Source organism: Eublepharis macularius, chromosome 19 (genome assembly GCF_028583425.1).
Source record: "Eublepharis macularius isolate TG4126 chromosome 19, MPM_Emac_v1.0, whole genome shotgun sequence".
NCBI classification, from domain to species: domain Eukaryota; kingdom Metazoa; phylum Chordata; class Lepidosauria; order Squamata; family Eublepharidae; genus Eublepharis; species Eublepharis macularius.
The window spans coordinates 13,700,755-13,716,958 of NC_072808.1; the positions used below are offsets into that span (position 1 = coordinate 13,700,755).

The window sequence follows — 16,204 nt, forward strand, 5'->3', positions numbered from 1 at the left end:
TTCATGGCCAGAGAACGATGGTTGTTGTGGATTTTCCGGGCTGTATCGCCGTGGTCTTGGCATTGTAGTTCCGGACGTTTCGCCAGCAGCTGTGACTGGCATCTTCAGAGGTGTAGCACCAAAAAACAATCCTGCTTTATGTTCACTTTTTTCTTTTTCTAATGTGACAATAAATTATTATGTTTCCTTGTATGTACTTCCAGGGAAGTATCTTTAGTATCACAGTCTGTGCTTGAAGTGTTCCAGGGATTTTGTCAAGTTTGATTGATTGAATAGGACATTCCCCACCCCTACCCCCATAGCTCTTTTCATCACAGAGACCATCCAAGTGCTGATGAGAGTGGAGAAGACAGACCCGGTACCTGGGTAATGCAGCAAAATGGTCCCAAGATGCACCCCAGTAGGTCTACTTAGATGTAAGTCTCATGTTAGTCAATAGTGCTTACTTTCAGGGAAGTCTCTTTCAAATATAAGTGTATGATTGAAGTCTTCCCCTACTAAATGTTTCCAAAGCTGTTAGGTAGGGAAGCATTTCCCCTTGTGAGGACTTAACCAATTGGCAGGGAGATAATGCCATTGCCTGGGAAAAAAAGATGCACTCATGCACATTGCACTCATTCCCTCTTCCTGCAAACAGAATTAATTAATAACATAAGGGCTCTTTCCTTGTGCTCCGATTGGTGGATGTTGTTCTGGAAAACAAGATACTATCTTGCCAGCCCAGCTCCTAATTCTGCTGCTTCTGTGAGACGCAAACTGTAATGAAACACACAAACTTTTGGGTGAGAGTGTGCCATTATAACCTTTTTTAAAAAAAAAAATTGGTTCATCGTGAAACCACAATTCCTAGGTGTAATTCTGGCTTGTTTTTCTGTTTTGCACACCCCTATTGGCCAGTTTGTGCCTGAAAGCTCCTCCTCTTCTTCTTCCTCCTCCTCCTTTTAGAAAACTACATGCAACTCTGACCTGTCTGCCAGAAGTCCAGTTGTGAACCAGATAGTGCAGTATTTGTTCTTTCTGTGTGAGGAAGGAAGGGGAAAGTGTACCTTTACAGGAAAAAAAACATTATATTTATGAAGCACTATTAGTCCTTGGACTGAAGTGGGACAGACAGCTGAGACACAAGAGATCTGGGAACTTGTAGTAAGCCAAGGAAGTGGGTAGAAAGAGGTCTTCCCTTCGACCAAAGAAACAGGGTTATAGGTTTGGTATAACTATAACTCCTGTCTAGTATCTGAAAAGGATTTTGATTCAATGGAGTATCCTGAGATCTGCAGTATAAGGGAAGACATGCTGGGTGTGTGCAAAATTGAAGCACCTAACTTGTGAAGGAGTGTCAAACAAATTTAGAACTTTAAAGAATTTACGTCTGATAACATCAACCTCTATCATCCAAGTCAGGAACCTAAGAAGTCCCTACCACGTGTTTTGTGCCTCACACCAGTGAAGTAATCTGTGCAAAAACCTCTTAGTTACTTCCGTTTTTAAATACTTGCCTACATTCCTACCTATTCAACCTACCTGTTAATAAACTTGCTGTTTCCTTTAAAAACTTGTACATCTCGTGTGCCAGTTTCTTTTTAAAGGAAACACAACCCCTTGATCTTCCCTCTAATTAGACTTGGCTGGATAACATCACAACGTATACGTTCCTTAAGGGCGGGGCAATGAAGAAGTTGAAACTACAAACACAACCACGCTACTAAAGGTTCCCAGTCCTGTAAACAGGGAGGCTTACGGTTGGTTAAAAAGTTGTGGGTTTTGGTAATCATGAATAAAGCCTCATTTCTTATTCTCTATGTTTATTGTTTACAGTTATAGTTATTATGTCATGGTTTATAATGTATAGTTTAAATAAAAAAATTCTACCCCATTAAATAAAGGCTCATTTCCCCACACCTCCATGAAAAGAACAGTGTGTGCATGTGCAGCAGCCCACCGCTCGCCTTGACACCTTTCCCCAAGCATTCTTTGGGGCCCATAAATGCGGAACCCTTCAAACTTGGAGGGTGGATGGTTTGGAGGGAGAATTGAGTTCCCCATGTATTTTTGGTGCTGTTAAAAGTAACAACAGCTTCCTCAGAGCCCCCTTTCCCCAACCCCCTTGAAAAGAACATTGTGTGATTGGATTTGTGTCCAATGACACCTTAGAGAGGTGTAAGCTTTTGAGAGTCAGAGCTCCTATCTTCAGAACCTGCTCAGACAACACCTGCCTTGTGGAAGCACAATGGGCTAAAACTCATGAAAATGGAGAAAAAGCCCCAGATTAGATCTGAACTAGGACGGACTCAACCAGAACAAACCAAGAACAGAACAGAGTTTGTTTGCAGGCTCTGGATATGAAACTGAAACTTTCTCAGTGGACACATCTAAACAAGAATTCTCTTTGATTTCTCATTAAAAGATCTTCAGGTTTTTTTAAAACCATGTAATAGTGTAATTCCTGTTTATACCAGATTATGGTACACTATGCACCCTTTTGTAACATACACACTGGTTTTTGTGTCTGCCAAGAAAACGTCATGATGTGACATCCCCCCACGAGTCAGTAATGACTCGGTGCTACCTTTAACTTACCTAAAGGTAGTCCCCTGTGCAAGCATCGAGTCATTACTGACCCATGGGGGGACGTTGCATCACAGCATTTTCTTGGAAGACTTTTTGTTACAGGGTGGTTTGCCATTGCCTTCCCCAGTCATCTACACGTTACCCCCAGGAAACTGGGTACTCATTTTACCGACCTTGGAAGGATGGAAGGCATAGGGCCAAGCTACAAGTGACGAATGACACTTGAACAGCAAGTGTATTTCTCCCTGTTCACTTGCCCTCCACTCAATCCACTTGCTGTTCAAGTGCTGTTCGTCACTTGTAGTTTGGCCCTCAGTCAACCTTGAACTGGCTACTTGAACCCAGCTTCTGCCAGGATCAAACTCAGGTCATAAGCAGAGCTTGGGCTGCAGTATTGCAGCTTACCACTCTGCTCCACGGGGCTCTTCTCTGCCCAGGGGGCTCTTCTCATTTACCTTCTTATCATTTATCATTGTCATATTTTTGGAACCAATTTAGCAACCCTCCCACTCCAAACTCAAGATAGTTCAATCCTTCAAAGGCAGTCCAGGCAGATAAAGCTTCCTATACATGCATTCTTTGAGATCTAATCAAATCTTCCTCTTCACGAATTTATTCGAAACGGCCTCAAATTCCTAAAAAGAGAAATAGAATCAGATTCCTCAATTTCAGGGAGAAATTCGGCACAGAAGAATTGAGAGAATTCTGGTTAACAGCCCTATCCCTATCAAACGGAGAAATGTGGCAACTCAAATGTAAAAACCCAATGGGAAAACAGACAAGGGAAAAGATTTATCTGAGGGAATCTATCAGTCACATTTTAATTCTACCCATCCAGGGTGGTGTACAGGGTTATACCCAGGGGTCATTTTGTAGAATAAAAGCTGGAGGAACTCATTAGCATAACTTATTAGCATAACTCATTAGCATAAACCACACCCCTTGACATCACCAGAAGTGTGTCATTGCATATGCCACACCCCCTGACATCACCTATCCTGGCTGTTTTGGACCCAATCCTGACCATTCAGGGCTGAAATTGGACCCAAAATGATTAGGATTAGGCCACTGCTGAGTGGGAGAGTGATCCACCACCTGTCAGAGGCCCGATCTGTGCCATTTTGACTCCAATCCCAGCTGAAACAGGCCCCAAAATGGCTGAGAGTCAGGTGGGCAGGGCCACCTGACATGTGACCTCTTTGGAGAACTGCCAGAACTGTGTTCCTGTGCATTCCCCCTCAAAATGAGACCTGGTTATACCCTTCTCCATTTGACCCTTAAAACAACCTTGTGAGGAAGATGGTCTGACAAAGAGAGAGAGAGAGAAAGATTAGAAACTGTGGCTCCAAATTCTTAATCCAACTTTCAATCATCTTTATTTATTTTATTTACATCCAATAAACAATTTGGACTGTAGAGCTCTGAAACCAAACAGAAAACAGAACTGAAGCATTCAGTATGAAATACAAGAGTACGTGGTACGCTTCTAACATCTATTTCTTGTAAAAATCCTTTGATATAATCTCTTTGTCCTTGACCTCAATTGAAACAAAGCCACATACACATAAGTGTTTTGTTTTTAATCCATCCCTTGGGTATCTTTCTAATTTTCTTTTTTTTATAAAAGTTTTTATTGGTGACTACATAAAATATTATTCAATACACAAATTCCCCATCTTATCTAAATTATAACAGCCCCCACCCTTCCCCCCTCCTTATTGACTTCCAACAGCTTTCCAACCCCTAACCCATCTTATTACTCAAATTACTCTTAACTATAATTTTTCTAAATCTTATATATATTGTGTCACTTATTCTAAGCATATTCAAATTCTTCTATATCTCCAATTTTCTAAGATATCGATCTACATTTCACTGTTTAAACTATCTATTTTTAATACAATCTCCTTATTACTGCTATTAGCTTAGATTAATTAATAGCTAAGTTTCCCCATTAATGGTAAAGTTACTTCTCTCTCCCCTTTATAAAATCACATATTAATAATTCTCAAACTGCCACAGTCCTCCTTTCACATCTTTCTAATTTCCAGGATTAAAATTCAGATTTTGAACTCCTTGGGGCAGGGCTATGTAAAACACAGTGGTGCTATAAGTAGCATCATCAACAACATACAGTAAAATAGAAATTGCTTACAGACTCACAGAAACACAGCTGTACGTATGCTTGATGAGAGGATTGCTGTCAATATGGACATTGACTTTGGAAGAGGTTTACATCTCTCTTTTCCTCCCTATCAGCCGCCTTAAAGCTGCCTTCACATCCCTGTTTTTCAGGCTGTAGATCAAGGGGTTGAGCATTGGGGTAATGACCAGATAAACAACAGCCATTATTTTATCCTTGTCGGTGAAGGTTTTGGCTTGAGGTCTCAGGTATTCGGCCAAGGCAGTGCCATAAAAAATACCCACCACAGTCAAATGAGAGCCACAGGTTGATAAAGCTTTCCCTCGGGCTGAGCGGATGCGCAGGACAGCCAGACCAATGCGCCCATATGTCACGAGAATGAAGGCAAAGGGGAACAGAAGTGTGAACACACTTGTGATCAGCATGCTAAGCCCACTGTTGTGAGTGTCAGAGCAGGCCAATTTCAACACTGCTTGGAGCTCGCAAGAAAAATGATTCACCACATTGTGGCCACAGAAATGTGCTACTGGCATGCTAAAAAAGGGTACGATGGTCAAGAGGAAAGAGCTGACCCACAGGCTGACCACCAGTATGAGGCACACCTTTTGGCTCATGATTAAACTGTAGTGTAGAGGGCTGCATATTGCCACAAAGCGGTCGTAAGCCATGACGGCCAGTAAGAAGCACTCCGCCGTTCCCAAAAAAAGAGTAATACTCATTTGTGCAAAACAGTTGCCCCGAGATATAATGGGCTTCTCTTTGAAGTAGTGCACCAGCATCTGTGGGACAGTGATGGTGACAAAACACATGTCAATGAAGGAGAGGTTGCTGAGGAAGAAATACATGGGGATGTGGAGGTGAGAATCCACCGCAATCAGTACTACAATGAGACTGTTTCCAGCTACTGTGACTGCATACATGACCAAGAAGAGGACAAACAAGGCAGCCCGCACATAGGACTGTCTGGAGAAGCCCACGAGCATGAATTCGGTCACTGTGGTTGCATTATCCCAGTCTTCCATATTTCCTGTTCAAGGGAAATCGAGAATCAGAGCACTTCCATGATCTTTCATCCTACAATCATGTTTATTCATCCTTTTCTTAAACATTAAGATGGAGAATCTGGTGAAAAAAACATTTTTTGTTGGACTCAGGGCCAAGCTACAAGTGATGAATGACACTTGAACAGCAAGTGGATTGAGTGGAGCGCAAGTGAACAGAGAGAAAAACAGTTGCTGTTCAAGTGTCATTTGTCACTTGTAGCTTCGCCCTCAGAATGGAGAAAACGTGCATGCAAATGTGGCTGCTATAACCTTTCAGTCCAATCCATCCAATGCAAAACATAAAGCTTTATGAAGCTTTATCCATTAAAATCTGCATCTCTACGCTCCTATTAGGGAAGATACCAAATTATAACATAAAAGTCTTCTAGGGAAGGTATCAAATTATAATGAAAAAGAGATTTGGTATTGGAATCACTTGAGATAATTATAGTGCACTTTGGAGCAAGTGATCAAATCATTTACTTTTTGCAAAATCGGTACAAAATTTCTGTGTACGCCTTGTTGAGTCACTTGAGATAATTATACTGTGTGTTGAAGCAAGAGTAAGTAAGCAACTGACTGACTGACTTTTGCTTACTCACGGTAATTCTGTTTCAAGGGCAAGAGGGAGCAGAATAGTTGAATGTTGACTTAAACAGAGTTAATAAATGTTGACTCTAGGCCAAATTAGATGTTATATATACATTTTAAAAAGTCAGGCCTAGTAGCCCCAGGTGAAAATGGAGGATATAACTTTGCATTGGTTCTATTTCAGCAGGGGAAAATGTTATGTGTGTGTGTGCTAGGAAAAGCGGACAGCAGTAGGAAAAGAGGAAGACCTAAAACAAAATGGCTGGACTCAATCAAAGATAGCTTGACTCAGTAAAAGAAGCCACGCCCTCCAGTTTGCAGGTCTGTTAATGATAGGATGTTTTGGAGGTCTTTCATTCATAGGGTCACCATAGCTCGGAGGTGACTTGATGGCACTTAACACACACACGTGTGGGGGGCAGGAGCCCCTCTCCTCCCCCACACCACAGTTCTGAGCCAAACTGGCCTTGCCTTCATTTTTAAAGAGATATTCCTCACAGATGCTATGTGGGTGCAGTGAAAATGAATCAAGTCTGGGGATCTTGTTTCTTAAATGAAAATTTCTACAAAATCAAAAATAAAATATTCTCTCCCTGAGTACATTCAGGATGAGCTATGAATTCTGAATTGAAGCATATTATTTATTTGAAAAAACCTCTCCCATCTAATAAATACTGTGTCTCTATGTTCATGGTAAAAAAAAGAGTAAATTTTGTTATCAATTGTGTGAGTTTTCACACATTTGTTTTTCATGACAGTATTGTGAACTAATTAGTCCGCCCACCCCAAAAGAAAGACATAAATACCTCAGTAACATTGAACGAAGGCTTTATTGATTATTTTAATTCTAGCTAATGATTGAAAATTAATTATTATAGATAAACTTGAAGGGGCATCCAAAGATGCTATTGAATGGATTCAACAATATTTGTGCAATCCTACCTTGGCTCCAGCACTTAGCTGCTAACTTAGGACCAAGCTACACATGACGAATGACACTTGAACAGCAAGTGTATTTCTCCCTGTTCACTTGCCCTCCAATCAATCCACTTGCCGTTCAAGTGTCATTCGTCATGTGTAGCTTGGCCCTTAGTATCTCTTTGTTTGGCTTTGCCTGCACCTCAAAAAATGAACTAAGGGCCAAGCTACACATGACGGATGACACTTGAACGGCAAGTGTATTTCTCCCTGTTCACTTGCCCTCCACTCAATCCACTTGCCGTTCAAGTGTCATTCGTCATGTGTAGCTTGGCCCTGAGAGATGTTGTTAATCAAGGCCCCTGTCCAAGTCAGCATGAAGATTTAGGCGTTAACCAGCTTCACTGAGAAGTCTCCTTTCGAAGCAGTTGGATTAAACAGTCCAAAGTTTCCAGTTTGGCTACAACTTCTCATCCTCCGGGTGTTTGTGTGTTCGGGGTATTTCTTTCACTCTGGTATTTTACATCTTATTACTTTGCTGTTTGATTAATTTAAAAAAGCACAAACCTCATCTGTCGTTAAGACTTTAACAGAATCATTCTCCCTTCTCTTTACGATAGAGTTTCTCCACAACTTGATCCTTGTGGCCATTTGAAGCGAAGAGCGAGGTCAAAGAAGATTTTGTGCTATATGAGCACCAATTCGTGTGAATAGCTGTAAAAACAAAATCAAGTCACCTCAGTTGTAGAACTGAGACTGGCTCAGGGCCAAGCTACACATGACGAATGACACTTGAATGGCAAGTGGATTGACTGGAGGGCAAGTGAACAGGGAGAAATACACTTGCTGTTCAAGTGTCATTCGTCATGTGTAGCTTGGCCCTAAGACAGCAATGCGGGTACCCTCTTAGGACAAAGTAACATTAACTTCTCTGACAGGAATTCCAGTTATTCTGAAAGCAGCAAAAAAGGAGTATTTTTAACAGGGATATTGAACGATAGCTAGGATGGATCTATCAGTGGATTCTTGCTATTACAGGTAACTGAAAATTTGGACAACATCTTCAATTGATCTGCAAAGATAACCCAATGACGATCAATTGTTATCTTATCTTTACTCTCTCTGATGAAAAGATATTTTTCTTTTTCCTAGAGACATATTAGGGCCATTTGTTGATTCTGCCAATGCAAATGTGTTCTAGCCTCTTATTCATAAAAAGCTGGGTGTCACTGGATATCAGCATTAGTTCTTCAGCTAAACTCAACACAGATTACACCAGGATTTTTATATCAAGTACTAGCTTTTACCCCTTTTCCTTTTCCATTTTAGGGGGAGGGGTGTTTGACATCAAACTAGAAGATTTCTTGAGAACCTGAAATCTTGCATATTGTTATGTTTCATTTGGCTGGTCCCAATAAAACAGTCCATAACCAATGGCTGTGTTTCTAATGACCCAGTTCTAAGGGTGTGAAATAGCTACAACTGAAGTAACATTTTGATTTTTGGATGGCAAAGCCATCCAGCCATTCACGACTAATGTTCACATTACAGACCTCATTTCATTTAAGAAAACACAAAAAAGTCATCCTGTTAGAGAAAAAATTCATCCACAAAGAGAATACGCAAGTATCACAAGATTTTTTCATGCATTTGATTCCAGAATAAACACCACACTAGAAATTCAGAGGCGACCAAAATTTTGGGAATCAGGGTCTCCTCCAAATATACAAAAGCGGTAAAGTGCTTATTCTTTGCTGCACCCACAACTTTAGAACATAAGAACACAAAGCTGTGTGAGAATCTGTCAAGGTCAATGTTGTCTACTCAGATAAGCAGGAGCTCCCTGGATTCTTAGACTAAAGTCATTCATATAATGTGCTATCAGTGACTAATTAGATTAATTAATTAGAATTTCACCTGTAATTTCATCCATTTACCCCAAAAGAACTCTTACTGGCCAATGGCCCAGTTTTGGGGAGAATCGTTAGCAGATATGATATTAATTTCTTTTAGGGATCCAACTAATACGAATATGAATGAACTCAAAACCTGTGAAATATATTCTGCAAATATCATGTGAGCAGGCCTTATTTAAATTATTATAAAGATGATTCATTGTTCTTACTTAATCTTCATCTTCTATTTTGTTGCAGCCAAGTCCAGGATGGAGCTATTTTGTTCCAGCCAAGCCCAGGATGGGTTCACCAACGCAGCTATATTCTATCCATGACCATTTGAAAAGGTATCATTTAATTCTGAAGATCACAATTGCCTTTGGGAGCCCAGAGGGACCACATCCCATGGAGACAATTAGCCAAGAAGTCTAGAGCCTAAAAGCAAAAACATGAGATTGTATCGCTAGAGTACTAATTTCAGATTTAACCAGTTAGTCAAAGGGGACATTTCTGTAGTCATTCACAAGAAACATTCAAGGGTGGTTAATGACTGGACCCACTGGTAATTGCCACTGATGACAATTCTTTCTGCCAGTGGGGTGTGACTTTTTTGCTTCCCCATTCTGTAGATTCTCCAAACGTCTCTTTGAATGTTGTTTGCTGTGGACAGGGGACCTCCAGGAACAGCAGGGGAGGAATTGGAGGTCTGGATCAGGAGGGGGAATCAAAACGCCCCTTGCTATCAGCAATAATCCTTACTAGATCCATCCTTGGATAAGTCTATGAAAATCGTTATTGTGTGCGTCTGTGTTCGGGGGAAGATTGACGCATCACATATTTTGTTACTCCTCTTGAAAGAATTAGCCACCAAAATACCGGTCTTTTATTTCAGTGGGATCTTGTTCATCACATTTGTTAAAGAGATTTCTTTCATATATTACAATTCTGGGAGGTTCAACATACTAATAATTTGAAGGGCTCTTCCCTGATTGCTGCTGCCATGTCTAGTTGCTGCTGGAGTAAGTAATGTTCTCTTTCCATTGAATACAGTTTTATTGACTAAAACTGTTAACCTAGCATTAAATGATGTGTAGATAGCAGGGGCTGTTCACAGTCATGCAGATACACACAAGTCTTTCTAGACCAGTATTCCACGTGGAAGCACTGAACTGCTAAGGTTTGGCTGCCTTCATCCAGTTTTAGCTTAACTTCGTGTCCTTTATCCTTCAACTCTAGATTAATGGTTTTCATTGGAAAAGGGAGACTGGGGGCCAAGCTACACATGCCGAATGACACTTGAATGGCAAGTGGATTGAGTGGAGGGCAAGTGAACAGGGAGAAATACACTTGCCGTTCAAGTGTCATTCGTCATGTGTAGCTTGGCCCTGGGTGAAGAGCCCAGTCTCTCACCTTGCATAGAATCAGAGAATCAGAGAATCAGAGAATCTGAGAATCATAGCGTTTGAAGGGATTTCTAGGGTCATGTAGTCCAACCGCCTGCACAATCCAGGTAATTCACAACTACCTGCTCCTTTATTGGTTAAACAATACAGAAAAGAAAGAGGCCCACCTTGTCCTATTAACAAAACTAAACCACCCCACCAGCCCTGGCTCCCAATTTCACTGTGGAGGAATCACACATTTCTCTGCCAGTGCTCTATCACCTTTTGGCTATGGCGTGAAACAACATTATGGCCCCGTTATGTCAAGACAGATTAAGGGCCAAACCATGGCAATGTGATCTGCGTGGTCTACTCTGGTCAAAATATAGTAACTTTGGAAGAACAAGAGGCTGTCAGAGGCAGAGGGCATCAAGGTAAGTGCCAGACACAGTTCCAGCGGGTCTCATCACTGTAACAAGAAATCTGACACTGAGATGAAGGCGTTCATTGGGAATGCTTCGCTCTTAATTTTGAAGCTTGGGATGAGCTCTTTTTGGGCTTTTAGGTTCTGGAGTTCAAAGATCAGAGCTGAGGATGGAGTTCGGTCAGATCCATCTGCAACAGCTCTGGCAGGCATCTCCTCCTCCTGAGGAGGAGGAGGAGGAAACATTTGGCCCTCATCACAAGGCTATAAAGCATAGGGAAACATGGCATCAACAGGCAACAGCAGGAGGCAATATCACAAAGCAGGAGGTTTTTTAAAAAAAAATTGTTGTGCAGCACTGGTTGGCAATGAAGAGCTCTCCTGTTCAGGTTCTGGCGCACTGCCACAGTTTTGCCAGTTTCCTGCCACTATGCATTCTTGCTGACATTTGCTTTTTTGTTGTGTGTGTGTGTGTTGTGCTGGAGGGCTAACGGTTGGTTAAAAAAATGTGAGTTTTGGTTAAGCATGAATAAAGCCTCCTTTCTCCACCCCTTTGAAAAGAGCAGTGTGTGCATGCGCAGCTGCCCACCACTCACCTTGTTGGCACCTTTCCCCAAGCATTCTTTGGAGTCTCTAAACACTGAACCCCATTGTTGTGTGTGTGCTCAAACTTGGAAGCTGGATAATCATTTGCAGCAGCCCCATATCTCTCTAACATCATGCACCAAAAGTATAGATGGGCCTTTTCTAGAGCACGTTTCGATGCCTTCCCTTCTAATGTGTTGCAGGGAATGTTTCTTCACAGGCCTATCCATCAAAGATGTTGCATATGCCCAGAGAAGAAAGTTGAAACCGTTGCTCCTATTCTCTTACATTGTAAGTTGGATTCCATAGAGAGACAGCAGTTAATATGTCCATTACTCTCCAAGTTTTAATCTTTGGATAATTATTTGAAATTTGTAGATTCTGTGCTGCTGAAATATTTGTTGGAAGACACTAAGAAGACCGTATCTTCGACAGTAGCAAAATATTGCTTTTTTGGTCATAAACAAGCGGAAGTTTTTAACAAAAGGAGAGATTGAAGATAGTTTAATTTTTTAGGATTTATTACGTGCAGAGTATGATAACAGTTTTAACTATTTTTTCTCTCTCTTTTTATGTAGATAGGAACTGTCATTTGTATATGCGATCTTTCTCTTGCTGGCCATTTGACCGTAATAAATCGGAATTTGAATTTGAGGGTGGATAATTTGGAAGGAGGACTGAGTTCCGTGTGATTTTGGTGCTGTTAACTGCAACAACAGCTGCCCCAGAGCTCCCTTTCCCCAACCCCTTTGAAAAGAACATTGTGTGCCTGGATGCATTCTTTGAGATCTAATCAAATCTTCCTCTTCTCAAATTTATTCGAAATGCCCTCAAATTCCTAAAAAGAGAAATAGAATCAGATTCTTCAATTTCAGGGAGAAATTCGGCAAAGGAGAATCGAGAGAATTCTAATTAACAGCCCGATTCCATTTAACAGCCCTATCCCTACCAAATGGAGAAACATGGCAAATCAAATGCAAAAACCCAATGGGAAATCAGACAATTGAAAAGGTTTATCTGAGGGAATCCATCAGTCACCTTTTTATTCCACCCTTCCTCTACGGAGCTCAGGGTGGTGTACATGCTTATACCCTTTTCCATTTGGCCCTTAAAACAACCTTGTGAGGTTACTAGAATAGTTTGACAAAGAGAGAGAGAAATTGATCCAAATGACCTTTATGGCTGAATGGGAATTAGAATCTGTGACTCCAAATTCTGAATCCAACTTTCAATAATCTTTATTTATTTTATTTATTTACATTATTTATAGTCAGCTTTTCTCAATAGGGCTAGTGGTAGATTATACAAAATAAGTCAATACAATAAACAGGAAGGGTTATCCAATAAATAATGGAATAGGATTTGTATGGTAGAGATCTGGAACCAAACAGAAATCTGAAAAAAGACCTGAAGCAGAGCATAAGTATCAACATCAAGCATTCAATATGAAACTTATCAGAATGCAAGAGTACAGGGTACACTTCTAGAATCTATTTTTTCTAAGAATTCTTTGATGTAATTTCTTAGTCCTTGACCTCAGTTGAAATAAAGCCTATATACACACAAATACTTTGTTTTTAATTCATCCCTTAGTATCCTTGGATTTCCACGTGTTGTCATCCTCTTTTAACATTCCAGGGTCAAAATTCAGATTTTGAAGTCCTGGGGGCAGGGCTACAGGCTGATCTTACTATGTAAAGTACAGTGGGGCTATAAGTAGCATCATCAACAACATTGAGAAAAGATTGAACAACATTTTTATCATCAACAACATTGAGCAAAATAGAAATTGCTTACAGACTCATAGAAACACAGCTGTACGTATGCTTGGTGAGAGGATTGCTGTCAATATGGACATTGACTTTGGAAGAGGTTTACATCCCTCTTTTCCTCCTTATCAGCCGCCATAAAGCTGCCTTCACATCCCTGTTTTTCAGGCTGTAGATCAGGGGGTTGAGCATTGGGATAATGACCAGATAAACAACAGCCATTATTTTATCCTTGTCGGTGAAGGTTTTGGCTTGAGGTTTCAGGTATTCGGCCAAGGCAGTGCCATAAAAAATGCCCACCACAGCCAAATGAGAGCCACAGGTTGATAAAGCTTTCCCTCAGGCTGAGCGGATGCGCAGGACAGCCAGACCAATGCGCCCATATGTCACGAGAATGAAGGCAAAGGGGAACAGGAGAGAAAACACACTTGTTATCAGCATGTTAAGCCCAGTGTCACGCGTGTCAGAACAGGCCAATTTCAATGCTGCCTGGATATCACATGAGAAATGATTCACCACATTGTGGCCACACAAGCGTGCTGCTGGCATGCTAAAAAAGGGTACGATGGTCAAGAGGAAAGAGCTGACCCACAGGCTGACCACCAGTATGAGGCACACCTTTCGGCTCATGATTAAACTGTAGTGTAGAGGGCTGCATATTGCCACAAAGCGGTCGTAAGCCATGATTGCCAATAAGAAGCACTCCACTGTTCCCAAAAAAAGAGTAATACTCATTTGCGCAAAACAGTTGCCCCGAGATATAATGGCCTTCTCTTTGAAGCAGTGTGCCAACATCTGTGGGACAGTGATGGTGACAAAGCTCATGTCAATGAAGGAGAGGTTGCTGAGGAAGAAATACATGGGTGTGTGGAGGTGAGAATCCACTGCAAATAGGACCAAAATGAGACCATTCCCAGCTACAGTGACTGCATACATGACCAGGAAGAGGACAAACAAAGCGGCACGCACTTGGGGCTGTCTGGAAAGGCCCACAAGCACAAACTCAGTCACTGTGGTTGTGTTATCCCAGTCTTCCATAATTCCTGTTAAAGGCAAATCGAGAATCATGGAATTTCCATGAACTTTCAAGAATCATAGAACTTCCATGAACAATCATGATTATTCATTCTTTTGCTAAACATTAAGATTGATAAAATAGAATCCTTTTTTGGGTGTAAAATGTACAGTCAGATCAGAGAAGTCTATATAATGCCTATACTTGTAGTGTACCCAGGAAGACAAAGAGCACTTCTTTCGAAAAAGTTGTTGGAAAAGAAACAGGATGTAACATACAAGGTTGTTAAATTTGGATGGCTCACGGCTGAAGAAACAACCCGGAGAGGTAATCACAATAAATCACCAAAAGTGATATCCAAAGTATATAATCAATGTTCTATAAAATGTGACTTGTGCATTGCAATATATACAAATATATCAACTCCAATGTTACGTGCCATGGCGTTCAGACCGTTGGGCCATTACTAACATGGCAGAATGAGACACACTCTAGGACGAAATATGGGAATTTATTGCCTGTGAAGAAGTGACTCTCACGAAACGGGGTGGAACAATTTATGCTGGCAAATCCCGTAGGCATGGCTGACATGGCTTCAGACATTATTTTTCCATCTGCTACATCACAGCCTCATATCTGCAAATTGACGTTTAACTTTACTGTTGACATTGTTACCACCATCATTTTGATTTAACTCTGAAGAGCGCCTGTGAGCACCTAACATTGGAGTTGAGTGCCTCTGAGCACCTTTAGATTGGTTTGGTAATGCCTGCATACACTCCTGTTGGGTACTTTGATTGTATTTGAGTGCCTATTAGCACCTGTATATTGTCATATTATTGGGTGCCTGCATGCACTCTTTTTGAGTATCTTGTATATATATTATTTTTGGATGGAATTGTCACATACTGGGCTATATACCTTGTTGTGTGATGATGACACCGCAAAATTTTGCATGTAAGGTTTTGTATATATTGCAATGCACAAGTCACATTTTATAGAACATTGATTATATACTTTGGATATTACTTTTGGTGATTTATTGTGATTACCTCTCCGGGTTGTTTCTTCAGCCGTGAGTTTTGTCACTACCGGAGAAGGCCCCCCTCTTTTTTTTCTTTCACATTTGGATGGCTGGCAATGAAGAGCAGGAGACATTATATTACTAACTAAAGGGAGTTTTTTTTTTAGTTTTGTATTTATGCTGGATTAGGTTTTATGCTGTATTGGGTTTTAAAATAACTTTAAGGTGTTATTTTACTATACTGTTTTATTGACCTGCTGTTTTATTTACCCATAAGTTTTACTAGTCAAAGTCAAAGTCAAAAGAGTTTATTGTCTACAGCCATAGGCTGTCACAATTCACCATACATTGACTAATAAACAATTAAGTCCCTTATCACAGTTTATGTAGGTTACTAAAATTAATTTAAACAATACAGTATGCCAAACTATCCCAGGGGTCACGAAACAGCCTCATTCAGTACCACCTTAGATCTTATCTTTTTGGCTGCGAGTGCAAACTGAGGGCCAAGCTACAAGTGACGAATGACACTTGAACAGCAAGTGGATTGAGTGGAGGGCAAGTGAACAGGGAGAAATACACTTGCCGTTCAAGTGTCATTCGTCACTTGTAGCTTCACCCTGAGAGACTCTATCGGACACATGATTATCAGTGTCAGATAACAAAAACACAATCTTCTCAATTTCAGAGTATGTGTTTGTCACTGATAGGATTCTAGCCAAAAATTTAGCTCATAAGTTTTACTATGTATTGTATCTCATTTGCTGGTCTATGACCGTAAGATCAAATTAATATTTAAGATTGATAATCAGGTGAAAAAAATATTTTTTGTTGGACCCAGAACAGA

The 16,204-nt window shown here is 40.7% G+C and overlaps 2 protein-coding genes across 2 annotated transcripts; both read right to left on the reverse strand.

Annotated features, from left to right (window-relative positions):
- Positions 1-4,800: 4,800 nt before the first annotated feature.
- Positions 4,801-5,733, reverse strand: LOC129346459 (olfactory receptor 13H1-like). Its single transcript, XM_055003811.1, has one exon. The coding sequence runs from the start codon at positions 5,731-5,733 to the stop codon at positions 4,801-4,803; it is 933 nt and encodes a 310-aa protein (XP_054859786.1).
- Positions 5,734-13,657: 7,924 nt separating this feature from the next.
- Positions 13,658-14,356, reverse strand: LOC129346460 (olfactory receptor 13H1-like). Its single transcript, XM_055003812.1, has one exon. The coding sequence runs from the start codon at positions 14,354-14,356 to the stop codon at positions 13,658-13,660; it is 699 nt and encodes a 232-aa protein (XP_054859787.1).
- Between the last annotated feature and the right edge of the window lie 1,848 nt (positions 14,357-16,204).

Coding starts and splice junctions, on each gene's coding strand:
- LOC129346460 (XM_055003812.1), bottom strand. CDS start 14,356: ATGGAAGACTGGGATAACACAACCACAGTGACTGAGTTTGTGCTTGTG.
- LOC129346459 (XM_055003811.1), bottom strand. CDS start 5,733: ATGGAAGACTGGGATAATGCAACCACAGTGACCGAATTCATGCTCGTG.